At 40.6% G+C, this 14,097-nt stretch overlaps 1 protein-coding gene across 10 annotated transcripts in view; it reads left to right on the forward strand.

Moving 5' to 3' along the window:
* The window catches only part of AIG1 (androgen induced 1), a 247,898-nt gene that overhangs the window by 70,793 nt on the left and 163,008 nt on the right, over positions 1-14,097 (forward strand). For all 10 annotated transcript variants that reach the window (XM_087865539.1, XM_045810097.2, XM_087865543.1 and 7 more), the window contains exon 3: positions 10,527-10,628. In XM_087865539.1, the coding sequence (XP_087721665.1) occupies positions 10,527-10,628 (102 nt within the window). The remainder of the gene's footprint in view (positions 1-10,526; positions 10,629-14,097) is intronic.

Genomic DNA, 14,097 nt, shown 5'->3' on the forward strand with positions numbered 1-14,097 from the left:
TCTAAAGCTAATTTGTTCATCGATAAAACCAGAAGAATAATAGTAGCTACCTCAGGATAGTTGTAATTCTGAAATAATATTTTGCCTGTGAAGCCCCTGACCTAGACAAAGTAGAAGCTAAATAGGTATAAACCAGCCTTCATAAAGCCCTGGAAAAGAGTACATGTACATAATATTCTCAAAATGTTAAAATACAGTGGTGGAGAACACATGCATAGTTGGCAGGGGTAAGGTTGAGGAAGGGTATGACCCCGAGGAGGTAGCCCTGGGGACTTTCTGGGTGGTGATGGAACTCTTTGGAATCCTGATTGGGTAGAGGTTACACAAATGTGTACATGTGGTCAAATTTCACAGTTCAACATGGCCCCTCAGAAAATGAATGCCTGTAAAAACTGGTGAAATCTGAATGGGTCTATCGTTTATAGTATTAGGCCAATGTCAGTTTTCTGGTTTGAAAATGTACCAGGCTTGCATCAGATGTTATCCTTAGGAGAAGCTGGTTGAAAGAGACACAGGAATTCACTGTGTTATTTTTCAACTTCTTGTGAGTCTTTGATTATTTCAAAATAAAGAGTTAAGAAGTAAACATATAAAGCGCCAAGGAAGATGTGATGATGCAACAGAGAGGAAATCAACTGGTCCTTACTCTCCCAGAGTTCCCATCCCACTGGGAAGAGAAATCAGTAATGACACTGTCACTGATTCCGTCATGATTATGCTGAGCATTGTGAAGGAAAACCATAATGTGCTACTGGAGCTCATGCAAGGAGAAGGGGCAATGCAGGAGAGGCTTCTTGGAGGTTATGCTATTTCGGACCCTGTCTGTATGGTGACGGTGAGCTGGCAGGGCTGGTAGAAGGCATTCCAGGTAAATGGAGCAGCAGATGAGGGGCAGACAGAGACTTCCAGCAGCTTAGGGGGGCCAGCAAGTTAAAGGATGTGTAAGGGTTATGAGCAGAGGCCTGAGGTGGGTCAGGGAAAGAAGTAATTACTTTTGATGAAAAATTGCAGGGGATTTTTAGGTGGTGGGGACAACTGCGCCATGAAAGTAACACTTGATAGAGTTTGGATTTGGGGGGAAAAATGTAATGAATCTCAAGCTGCAGTTACAAGAAAGCACAGAGGAATGGATACTTGGAAGTGTGTGGTGAGTTTGGGAAACTATACATAGTCGGCTGATTGGGTTCCTGGAAGAAGCTGGAAGGAGACTGGAAAGAGAATTTGGGACCAGATCACAACGGGAGTTTTGGTTTTATTCTGCAAGCAAGGGGGAGCCATTGGAGGTTTTAAACTGAGAAGGTCTTAAACGTTTTTAATAAGATAACTCCGAGGCCAAGATAAAGCATGGATAGAATTTAAAGGAAACTGATGCCAGTGGCTCTAGCCAAGGGGCCACCACAACAGTCCAGAATAGGGACAGCATGGTCTGGAACTGGGGTAAAGGCAGTAGACACTGGGAGCAGGGAATGACAGAGGAGACTTTGTGAAAGTCAGCTCAAAAGGTGATGGTGACCTCGGATCCAGGAGCTTCACTCTTAGTCATTTATTCCTCTGAGAAAGGTACCCATGTGGGTGCATAAAAACATACACAGGACATCCCATTGCAGCATCGTTGGCAGCTGCAACAATTGGAATGAAGATACATCTCTATTAGTGAGCGCTTAAGTAAATTATGGCGCATAATCACGCAATGTGTACTCTGAAGTGCTTAAGAAAAATGGGTTATCACTGTAAAACATTTTTAAGTTAAAAAAATTGCAGAAGACTAGCTAAAGTGTGATCTAATTCTCTAAAATAGTGAATGGAATGCCCTTTAGATGTGTAGGAAAAGACCTTTTAAGGGTATACCTATCCTTTTGGCAATGACTGTCTCTATAGGGCGAGATTACAAAGAACTTTTACTTTTTATACATTTCTTTATGGTGATGTATTACAGATATTTTCATGCTTAAATGTGTCTGTCTGTGGCACTCATACGTGCATGGAATGGTCTTAGATTGGCTTTCCTGTGAACAGGCTCAGGGACGGAGGGTGCATGGAGAAGAAGGGGGTTCTTGGGAGAAATACCTGTTTGGAAGGAAGGAAGACAGTATTGGGTAGAAGGAGATGACCCACACGGCAGCTGTAACTTGCATCCTGGGACCTATAGAGCTGGGATGACCTTTCGGAGTTGCCCTAAGTGGGGCAGAGGGGCTGGGTGTTAGTTTCTTGGCATCGGTCAGTCATTGGATTTAGACTGCCCCCCAGGAAGGGGCATGACTCGGGCAAGACAGTTCCCTGCAGTTCCCAATGAGGGATGCAGCTCACAGGGGCCAACAACCAGTCAGTATCCCCAACACCTAGGGGATGGACACATGGGCCCTGAAGAGGGAATCTGGGAGAAGCACTACAATACCCACCCCCCTCCCCCGTTATTTGATATAAGCATTGAAGCTGTTCTCTGACTTTGCAGACGTTGCTGAATGACCACACTTAGCTTGTGTGAATATGAAGATAAAGGAGGAAAAATGATGATCTTAATGCAGCACAAAATTCAGTGAAATGAAAACGTTTTTGGTTTTAAAAAATCTTAGCAATTAAGACTAGAAAGCAGTTTATTTAGCCTGATGAGCACTTCCTCGAGCCTGCCCTTTCACTGAAGCTCTGGCCCCTCTGTGGGACAAGGTCCACGGGCACCGTATCTGCTCCACCAATGTGCATGAGCGCAAGGCCACGGTCATCCGTGTCCATGGCCATGGTCCACAGAGCACTCTGATTCTGGTATGGACATTTGCCGCCATGGCGGCCCCAGTTTCTATGTTTGCTAGTGTTCTGGTTTTGCCCCTGTTCTGTTTTTGTCTGTATAGGTTGTGTGTGTGTATTTTTTTTTCAACTCCCAGTGATTTCCCTTCCTTTTTTGTCTGCTCAGCAATATATTTGAAAGTATATTTGTTGTGATTTATTTAGCACCTAGTGTCGCACAGTAGGAAAGTTTTTCGGTGTATCTAGTCTACAGTACTGAAGAAAGCTAAACCCTCACTGTCTTTACCAAAGGCAGTTTTTCCTTTTACTGCTTATAATGTGACTTTCAGTTTTATGTAGTTTTATATTATATATTTTATTTCTTAAGCTCTCCACTCTTCTCTTGCTCTGTCTTCTTTATTTAATCTCAGATTTTCATCTTTGACCTCTTTTCTTTAACGGAGAATTATTTGAACATTAATTAATCATTTTTCTGGTTTGTATTCAGTTGCCTTTTGGGGGGGGTGGTCATATTCCACTTTATCTCTCTCTCTCTCTCGTGGTATTTATGAATACATTCCATGCTATTTCTTTTCTTATGATTACTTATCCTTAAATTGGTTCTTTCCGAGCCAGCTATTTGCGAAAGGATAGAACTGGAGACAGGCTAGGGAACTGAGCTAGGGCGGCTTGAATTTCTGCCTCTTTCCCACCACCACCTCCTTTGGGGCGTGGCTTCTTTCTGCGCTACACTCATTTCTCTCTCCAGGACGCATTTTGATCACAACCGTTTTGTATGGTGACAGGAAGCTTAGCGTTCATCAGGTGAGCAGGAGCTGTCCATTCAGGCTGCTTACCACAGATCCTTTCTTGTTTACCATAACGTACCCACATCCTGCTCCTTGCAGAGATAACATGCTGGCCCGTGGCCGCATTTCACATCATCACCTCTGACACATGAAGACAAGCAGGGATCAGCACATCTCCCCAGTGCTCCCATGCATCTCAGACCTCCTGTTCCCAGCAAGGGTCAGTCAGTGTCTCTTAGAGGGCACCGCCTGCAGCGATCTCTCTGTGCTGCTCACTCGACCAGGGAAGCCTTGGATCTCATTTCTTACATCAGTCTTGCCCTGTCCTGGCTCAACTTTCCTAATATTGAGCAGCCTATTGAAAAGGGTGGTATTTGGATTATGGGTGTTTCCTACTTTGTTGGTTTCACTTGTCCTTGTGTCTGGTTGATTTGGGGAAAGGGAGCCTTTGGTCTTCCATCCTGATCGAGAAGTCCAGAGAAGGATCATGTCAGGATGATAGAAGACATAAACAGGTGAAGGACGGGCTGGCAGGTAGAAGGTCTGAGAAGAGTTGGGCTAGAAGAATAATGCTGGAAAGAAGGGCTTCTCTTCCTCACGGACAGGAGGACAAAAAATATGAAGAGCATGAAAAAGGGATTTTAGGTCATTAGGAAGAAAATTGGAGGCTTAGAAGGGTGCTTGCTCTTATGACACGTACAAGTGTGAAGTGGTGGTGAAACGGCAACAGACAAGACAGACAAGTTCCTGTTCTCTGACGCTTCTCCTCTTCAGAAGAGAGCCAGACACTGAACAACAACACAAACTTACTTTCTATCAGCGTCTATGATAGAAAAGAACGGGGCAGCGGAGTCATTGGCAAGGCGTTGGTGAAGAGGTGCCGTTTCAGCTAGACCTGAAGGGACAGAGAATGCAGCCCGGTGAAAATGGGGTACGAGAATTCCTGGCAGAAAGAGTAGGAAATGCGAGGAGCCTGAGGCACCAAAGAGCTTAATGAGTTTCAGGAAGGAATTGCCAGTTGGAGCTTAGGGAGCAAGAGACAATGTGGTACAATCTGAGGTCAGAGAGAAAGGCAGGCGGCGAGTCAAATGGGCACTATAGGAGCTGGGCTTTTATTCTCACATTATTTACTCAGTCAGAAGGGACCATTAAGGACCTAAATGTAGGTAAACATGGATAAATTATAAATTCTACCACAAAGATTATAGTTGAAGGCTGTGGAAAAAAGGCGGCAACATGTGCTTCAGAAGCTCTCTAAATGCAGATGCTGGTTTTAAGGTAATTTGAGCATCGTGCACAGAGTAAAAAAATGTAGTGTTACTCACAGCCTCATAATTACAAGTAGAGGTATTCTATGTCACATTTCCAGGAATGAGTACTAGAAACTAACTGTACTCTGGAACAAAAGATACTGTAACATTTCAGAGGGGCCTATGCTTGGCTGTGCCTTGCTGAATTTGAGGGTATGGCTGAGGGAAGTCAGCCAGGCGAACATGTCGGGACTCGGAATCTTCTAGACCTGGAGGGTGGGAAGACAAGGGCCTTGTCAAAATGAGAGAGTCTCTGTCTGCTTGGGGACCATCAGAGACAAAGCCAGCTAGCATCCAAAACGCACAACATATTCTCATGCTCTGTTTGTTTGGAAGGAGAAAGCACAATGAGAAACATGTCTATATATTACCCGGAGATAAGTGATGGGAAAGGAAATTGTGACAAGGAAACCTGGAAGCAAAGTAATAGAGCTCAAATCAGGATTCAATTTTCTTTTTCCAGTAGGTATTTGGTAAATTCTGAGTACTAATAGATTAATTTTAAAGGAAAGCGATTTCATAGGATCATGTCATACTGAAGTTGAAGACTTCAGAGATGTATTCATTTATTTTCTCCTTCCCTCCTTCAACAGTGGATGTTTGAGGTATGCTAAATGGCCTTTATAGACCAACCTATAGATAAGTGACTTTTCTCTTTGACCTCCTTCATGGTACATTTCTCTGCAACATCCTTTGCACTCTAATCAGTTTTACTAAATGCCAAAGAATTTCCCACTGATCAGTAAAGCTTCTTCTAGAAGTGGACTAAAGCTGATTAACTTCAGCTTCTATTGGATACCATAGAAGAGACTCTTTACAGAAGGAGACAAAGCATAAATCCAGTTTTCTTTTGCCTTCATTTCTAATTGTTCCAGGGGTTCAGATGAGCCCTCAACCACTAGCCATAATACAAGTACCTTGTCTGGGAAGCTTGAAGGACTGGAGAGTGCCTGAGCTCCTTCTACTCTCCGTTCAAGTACAGTATTCTGGGGCTGGCAGCTGAGAACCAGCAGGTGCACGCTGAGAAAGAGCTGGCCACTATGGTGGAACGTTGCAGTGGTACTTCCCCTGTCCAAGAGAACCTATTTTTGTTTCATATTCATGCCCTGGTGGTAGAGTTCAAACTTATTTTGGGTTTGCTGATGACCATACTATCAAGAGGATATCAGTGCATGAAGCCAAGAAGCCACCATCTGTGCTGTGTTTCTCTCTCAAGAATTATTTAGAAGGCTGATTATTCAGTTAGCTGGGCCTCTTGGCCTTCTAGTGTTATGCTAAGAAAGGTGACTAACACTTTCTTGAAAGTCACTTCACTTTTAATAACCCACGAAATTCCCTTAATATATGCTAGGGGTGAAAGGATTTATCACATTACGCCAGTAAGTACTGACCCCACAATGCTCTCCATGTGGTGGGAACACCACGAATGATCATGTATGGCGAACAGAAAGCAGCTCTCCACAGTGGTGTGCTAGTCAATGATTAACAACTGGCTCTCCAAGGAGAAAACACCTGATTTGTAGCTTTCGCTGATTTCTGTAGCTGAAGAGTGAGAACAGCTTGATAAGCTGAAAACTTAGATGAGATAGAGAAATTCCATAAAGGACAAAAATGACTAAATCTGAGAAACTAAAACTTTTCTCCAGAGAAAGCCGAAAACCTGGGAACTTTGTATCTATTAAAGAAATTGAATTCACAGATCTTCTCATGAGAAAAGTTATAAGTCCAGATAGCTCCGCTAGAGCAGCTTATCACTTTACACGCATCTCGTGAATCACTGAACACTACCCCCAGAACTAATGATATACTATATGTTGGCTAATTGAATTTAAATAAAAAAAATTACCCCAAAGATACAGATGTAATGAAAAAAAGATACAGATGTAATGAACATGCGCCCCCATGTTCATAACAGCAATGTTCACAATAGCCAAACTGTGGAAGGAGCCGAGATGCCCTTCAACAGACGAATGGATAAAGAAGATGTGGTCCATACACATAATGAAATATTACTCAGCCATCAGAAAGGATGAACACCCACCATTTGCATCGACATGGATGGAGCTGGAGAGGATTATGCTAAGTGAAATAAGTCTAGCAGAGAAAGACAATTATCATACGGTTTCACTCATATGTGGAACATAAGGAATAGCGTGGAGGACCACATGGGAAGGGAGGGAAAACTTGAATGGGAAGAAATCAGAGAGGGAGACAAACCATGAGAGACTCTGGAATCCAGGAACCAAACTGAGGGTTACAGAAGGGAGGGGATGGGCGATGGGGTAACCTGGTGATGGGTATTGAGGAGGGCATGTGTTGTAATGAGCACTGGGTGTTATACACAGCTAATGAATTGCTGAACACTACATCAAAAACTAATGATGTACTATATGTTGGCTAACTGAACATAATAAAAAAAAAGTTGGAAAAAAAAGAAAAGAAAAAAAAGTAGCACATTAAATAGGTAAGGAGGAACTAATACCAATCTTGCACAGAGTCCCTTGAAAACTAGAGGAGGGAGCTTTTCCCAATTTATTTCTTTGAAGCCACCATTGTCCTGTCACCAAAACTAGAAGAAGATATGAGAAAATGAAACTAACTATGGATTGATGTATTGTATAAATTAAGATGGGAGAAAAATTCTTGACAAAATATCAGCAAGTCAAATCCAGCAATATATAAAAATGGTAATACATAATGACCAAGTATTAATGGCTGGTTTAACATTTAAAATCTATATAATTCATCATATTAACAGAATAAAGGAGAAGAACTATCTGATCACCTGAGAATATAGAGCAAAGTTATCTGAAAAAACTCAGCACTTGTCCATTACATACATAAATGAAGGATAGGAGAGATTTTCCTCAAAGTGGTAAAAGGCATTTAAGAAAAACCTGCAGCTAATATCAAAATTAAATGTTCAAAGACTGGACACCTTCCTAGGAGAGGGAAGAAAGCAAGGGTGCTCACTGCTTATCACTTCTAGTCAACATTGTGCTGACGCTTATAGGTTGTGCAGTTACGAAAAGAGAAAGAAGTAAATGGTTTGTAAAGGAAGAAGAAAAGCTGTCTTTATTTGCAGATCATGTGCATATAAAAATCTAAAATAATTTACGAAAGAACTGCTCAAACTATGTGAATTTAGCCGAGCTAGAGGACACAGCCTCAACATACAAGTCATTTGTACTTTCATACACGAGTCACAAAGAATGTAAAAACAAATTCAGTACTATCTACAATAGCATAAAAAAATGAAATGTTTGATGAGAGATTTTTTAAAAATATGTGTGAGATCTGTCCACTGAAAGCTACAAACTGAAAAACCAAAGATCCACATGAATGGAGGCATCAATGATGTTCCTGGGTGAGAGGATGCAATATTATGAAGATGTTGTTTCAACCCAGATTGAATATATTGATTCAGTATGGTCGTAATCAGAATTCTAGGAGGATGTTTTTGTAGAAATTAGCAAGCTGAGATTCTAAGATTTAAATGGAAATGCAAAGGACTTAAAAGAGCTGAAAGAATTTGGAAAAGAAGAAGAATGGAAGCGTATGGTAAGCAGAATTCTAAGACGGCCCCAAGATTGCATACCCTGTGGTGCAGGCCTGTATCACCCCCTCCCCTTGAGTGTGGGAGGGGGCCTGTGAATGTGACGGGAGGTCACCCATGGTTGGGTTACATTATATGGCAAAGGTGAAGGGGTTTCCTCCTATAGCTCCATCCATGATTAAAGTAGCTTCGTGCTTGCGTGTGGACTCCCAGACGAAATGTAAAACTAGTCCTCACCTTCAGAGAGAGATACATCTTAACCACTTCACAGGTCAGAGGGTATACACATTGATTGTACAGTCAACTCTCTAGGTCAGACCCAGGAAGGAGGTCCACACAGGCCCTGAGACATACTTGTGTCTTTCTCGGGAGGAAATTCCAGGATCACAGTTTCCCAGGATGTGGTCTAGAAAAGGAGGTGGAGACTCTGGGTAGACCAGCCACTTGGCTCAGGGACTGCCTCACTCCATGGTGAGGGCCAGAGGATCAAGGTGGCTGGAGTAGGACCTTCCAAAGCCGACGTCTCAGACTTTAATGTGGATATGAATGACCCCAGGATCTCATTAAAGATGCAGAATCAGAACATCTCAGGACAGACCTGGCAATTCCACACATCTCACAAGCTCTCAGGTGACATGGGGGCTGCTGATCTGGGGACTGCATTTTGAGTCACGATGATGTAAAGTTTGGCACCCAGGTCTGAGGGCAGGTAACATTGGTATTCAGGACATTCGAAGTCTGCAGTGGGATGAATAAACCAAAGTTGTGAATAATTTGAAATTACTCATTGTACTTGGAAAGATCCTAATGATGGTTAACATTAAGCTAATAATTTTTTTTCCATCTTGTGCATTTATCAACTGAGTGAAAAATAGTTGATGCAAAAGCAGGATAAATAACTGAAGACCTCAATCCAGTATTGAAACTGTGAGTGTGATCTCTGGTTGCCTGTTGTAATTATCCTTCAATATGTTTTATGAAATGAGAAATGTTCATAACATCTTAGGTTTTAAGGGTAAACTTTCTTTTCAGGCTACGATTACCCATGTCATAACTGACATACTTGGAAAAGAACTTGGAACCCTTCAGATTACTAGCTTGTGCTGGGAGTTTTATAAAAAGTGGCATTAAAATATTTACTACTTTTATTAATAAAATGTGGGGGTATGGATGACTTACAAGAAATGAGATAAAAATTGTTTCTGCTTAACATTCGTCTGCATTTTATCGCTTGTAGCATTTGTTATGAGATGTAACTCTGCAGAGACTTTGATCCCTCTCTCTGGGGTAGTTGCTTTCTCCATGCCACATTTATTGACGACGTACAAAAGCATTTGCATCTTCTTTAAAATTCTATGCTGAAGGTTAAGACCCTGGACCATTCATTTCTTTATTTTATCTGAACTTCTCTCACCATTAGTTTGAAGAAAGATAAGAGAATAAATTGAGTACTGTACTCTCTTCGGATGGTAATTTTGCTGATTGGTCTAAATAAACCTCAGGAACCCAGATGAACATGTGAGTTATTCCAGGAGAACTAGGATTCTTCCTTTGTGTTCCATACAATCTGCTTTCAATGCAGCCAAAGCCCCTGCTTAGGCTATATAAATTAATACATTTGCAGGAAATGTGACTTTGGGACATTTTATATAGCAGTGATTTTAATGCCGTTAGTGGTGAAATGGAAACTTGAGAATGTGAAGATTAATTTAAACCACATGATGGGTTCAAGGAAAATACACTATAGTTTCTTGAACGTGTGCTGACTCTGGACAGTGGAGAATGGGATCCAAAAAACCACCAGTGAACTTTTAAACCCTCTTGAGAGGATTCAAACCGACACAATTAGCCCTAAAAGGGAGCTGTTCCAGATGACAGACAGATCATTTATCTCTCCCTCGAAAACAGATCCCTTTGCCTGCGAGAACACAGTAGGGAGACCAAGGAAGGAAGAAGGACCCCACGCGTTACCACTAATGGAGTGAAGTCAGAGATCCCTTTCCAGTCATTAGCTGGTTTACGGATCCGTCTTTCACTATAGATTACAGTTCTGTTGGGTTCTTTGAACAATGGATAACCAACACGTTGTATATTGTGAATTTTAAATAAAGGATTTCTTTTCCCTTCCAGTTCGTGGTAGCGGTGTTCTGGATCATTTATGCCTATGACAGAGAGATGATTTACCCAAAGTTGCTGGATAATTTTATCCCAGGGTGGCTGAATCATGGAATGGTGAGTAGACTAAAACAAATAATTTCCTTTCATTAAAAAAAAAAATCTATTAAAGACCTATTTTCTAATTCGGGCTTTCCATAGAATGTGCCTAACTGGCGGTGGAATGAGGGGGATTATGAGAGATTGTAATTAGAGAAGAATACTGAATGTCAATAAAAAAAGAAAAATCTTCCCATGAAACTGAGTCACTATTAAAACTACGTAGCAGATGAATCCACAGTTTATAAGGTGTCGGTGTTGTTGGATAATACAATTGGTTCACTCTATGGATGTCTTTAATTTCTGTGCCATTCAAAGGCTTGTCCCCTGTTGGAGAGAAGGACCTAGTCCCACCTGTAGAACTCTCGAGGCCCCATTGTTCTTCCATCTCACATCAGGGGATTGTGTTGGATGTAACTAGGGCACCGGGAGAATTGCCCCTGGAGGAGCAGCAAGACTCTCTCAGAGAGCTGCTACAAGTGTTGGAAGTGTCCTTGGCAGGTTGTGCCCATTGGAGGGCATTTGCCTGGGGTGGCTAGCTCTTTCCCTTCTTCTCCGTCTGATTCCTTCTGATGCTTTAGCCACGGTGTTGCCTTCACACGTTTCAAATCAAATATTTTGGATGGTTTTCATGTCACCTTACAAGACTTGAGGATATATTTTCTGCAGAGAAATTTTGTGTTGTCTTCCCTTTCTGCTTCTGGAATTGAGCAGTTTTGTTATTAACTAAGAAGCCTACACTTTTTTGGTTACGGCAATTTTTAGAATATGTCACTGGGTGCTCCTGGTGAAAAGGGCAACCCATCAGAGAAATTATAGGGGAACGAAGAGCTAGACATCACACGTCATAGGTCCAAAATAAGTTTCCTTTCTGCCCCCAATTTTGGTATATTTGGAGAAAAGTGGTGCGTACTAACAAACAAACATTACTGTACTGAGGGGCTTTGATTAATTCTTTCCTAAGCCAACTCCTCAAAAGTGACACAGCTCAGACAACTGGCATTTTCTTTGAGTCCAATTAGAGCCGTGCTGTTGAAGGATTAACATGGCCCTTCTGGTCTAGTTCCAAACAAATTAGCTGGGTCTTGTCAGATTCATTTTGCCGTCGAAGGGTCTTTATGTGGTTACTCTGTGCCTCTCCAACTTTTGACTTTTCTTGAATGTGAAAAGCCTTTGCATAACCCAGTGTCTGCAAGCCTCCGCCCCCAGTGCCCTTCCCATTCTTTACTGGAGAACCCCTGCTCACCCTGCTAGCTTCTGTAACATCTCTCAGAAGACTCTCTTCACCCCCACAGGCCAGGTTAGCTCTCCTGTCGGCCTGAAAAGCACCTTCAAATCTCCATCAGGCATGTCGGTATCCCTCACAGGAGTGTTACTTCCTAGTGCAAACAGCAGCCTGCCAGGCCCGAGCACTCCACCCACCCACCTGGCACGTAGTAGCATCAATGCTTATTTGGAAGACTGATGCATGAATTCTGTATACAGTCGACACCCCCCCACTTATCTGAGAGGGATCTGTTCCAAAATCCCCAGGGATGTCTGAAACCGACGACAGTACCATACTATGTTTTTTCCTATACGTACATACCTACGATAAAGTTTAGCTTATAAATTAGGCACAGTATGAAATTAACAACACGAGGAGGGCCTTCGCTGAGAACCAGTGGTCGCATCGTGTGCTATAGGAGTACAGGCCTTAACTGTTTGGGCTGTCGTCCACATCCCTCAAATGCACAATATTACCTGTACACCAGAGAATAAGTCACCACCTTTGCAGATCCAGGTGCTACTTAACGTTTCGAACGGATGGTTTCTAAGTACTCATGAGGCCATTAGAACTATAACTTGACTCTTAGAATTTCCCCTCGAGTCACTTTGATGGGTTAAAGTTCTCACTCTTGGAGACAAACACTACTTAGGAATTCAAGGAGAATTTGAGTGACACAGATATTTAGGAAAGGGAAAAGATAAATGAATCAACATGTCAAATCCTCTAAGATAGTAAGAGCTCAATAGATTCTTTCCTAATGAATTTTGTCTGTGAGTAGAGATGAATGACCATTTCTTTGGTTTTCTTCATGTTCCAGTTCATGGTTTCAGAATTACTAACAAAGAAGTTGCATATGGTGGCTGAGGAATATTTTGCAATATTAATTTGCATTATTCCAAATTCGTATGTATGTGACTTTAAATAGGATGCTGATTCTTTAGATTGGCTATTAAAATATGAACATTAACTGCTGGAATCATAAATAATTTAATTTTTATAAAAATGTATAAAAATATTTATGAAATACTAATAAATCAGATAAGCATTTTCAACTTTATTTAAATTTTATTTAAAAGTTTAATAATTATCATTTGTATTTTAATTTTAATAACTAATTTTCAATATTTAGTTTAGAAGTATGAAAATAATTCAACTAAAAATTTTTACATTCATTTGAATGTATTTTGATGAAAACATTCAAATTGTGTATATTTTAATAATAATTACATTTTATTTTTAATTAATGCCTTAGATTAATATGATCAGTAGAGCTTAAATTTTGTGAAAAGTTCCATTATAACAATATATTCAGTGAATTTGCTGAAATGAAGACAAGAAAATTAAATTTTGGAGTGTTTATATTTATATTATATTAAATAATATAATTTCATAATTCACAAATTTGTAATTGATAAATCTATAAGTCTATTTTATTACCCATACAATCATGTATTTTTTATTTTGTTTTATGAAATATATATCTAACAATGTAGGAGGATAGAACATATTTTATTTAATATATTACTAGCTTAATTTGTAACTTTTAGATATTTCTGCGGATGGCCTATGGCCCTTTAGGCCTTTTATTGTTTGTCTAGATCTTTGTAGCTACAAGAATTCCAAGAGAGAATGTACCCTGTTCTTGTGTATAGAATCACACTTAACTGTTTGAAGAGTCTCAGCATAATCTCTTGGGATCCAGAGGCCTGATGCGGTATAAAGTCTGTCACAGCACCATTTCAGAAGACGTCACCAAGTCAGTCTTGAATTTATAGCACTCAACTGCCCAGCACAAAATTAGTCAGAAAGTAGGCATGAAAGAAAACTCACACGATTTGAAATTCACGGGATTTCCTTTTGATTTACTCTGAAGTACCCGTAAGTTGGACATGATTGTAACTAAAGGAAACTATCCTATCTCTTCCTTTCTATTGTTTACCTCTGTTCTCTCAGCAAGCAATCTTAGAATTTTTTTGGAGAAGAAAAGAGGAAATGGGTAAATAGATGAGTTGTAACAGTAATACAACTTCGTTGTGTAACTGCTAGCTTATCTCCAGGCTCTGTTAAAATAGCATGTGCACACACACGCAATTTTAATTTATTATAATTAAAAATATAAACCTATAAAACATAGCACATTTAACTGAAGTCACTTCAATATCCAGAAATCAAAAACTGTTCTATCCTTGCAGCCCTATTTATTTTTGTATTTCCAGC

Source organism: Ursus americanus, chromosome 11 (assembly GCF_024610735.1).
Source record: "Ursus americanus isolate L20-20 chromosome 11, mUrsAme1.1.p, whole genome shotgun sequence".
NCBI classification, from domain to species: domain Eukaryota; kingdom Metazoa; phylum Chordata; class Mammalia; order Carnivora; family Ursidae; genus Ursus; species Ursus americanus.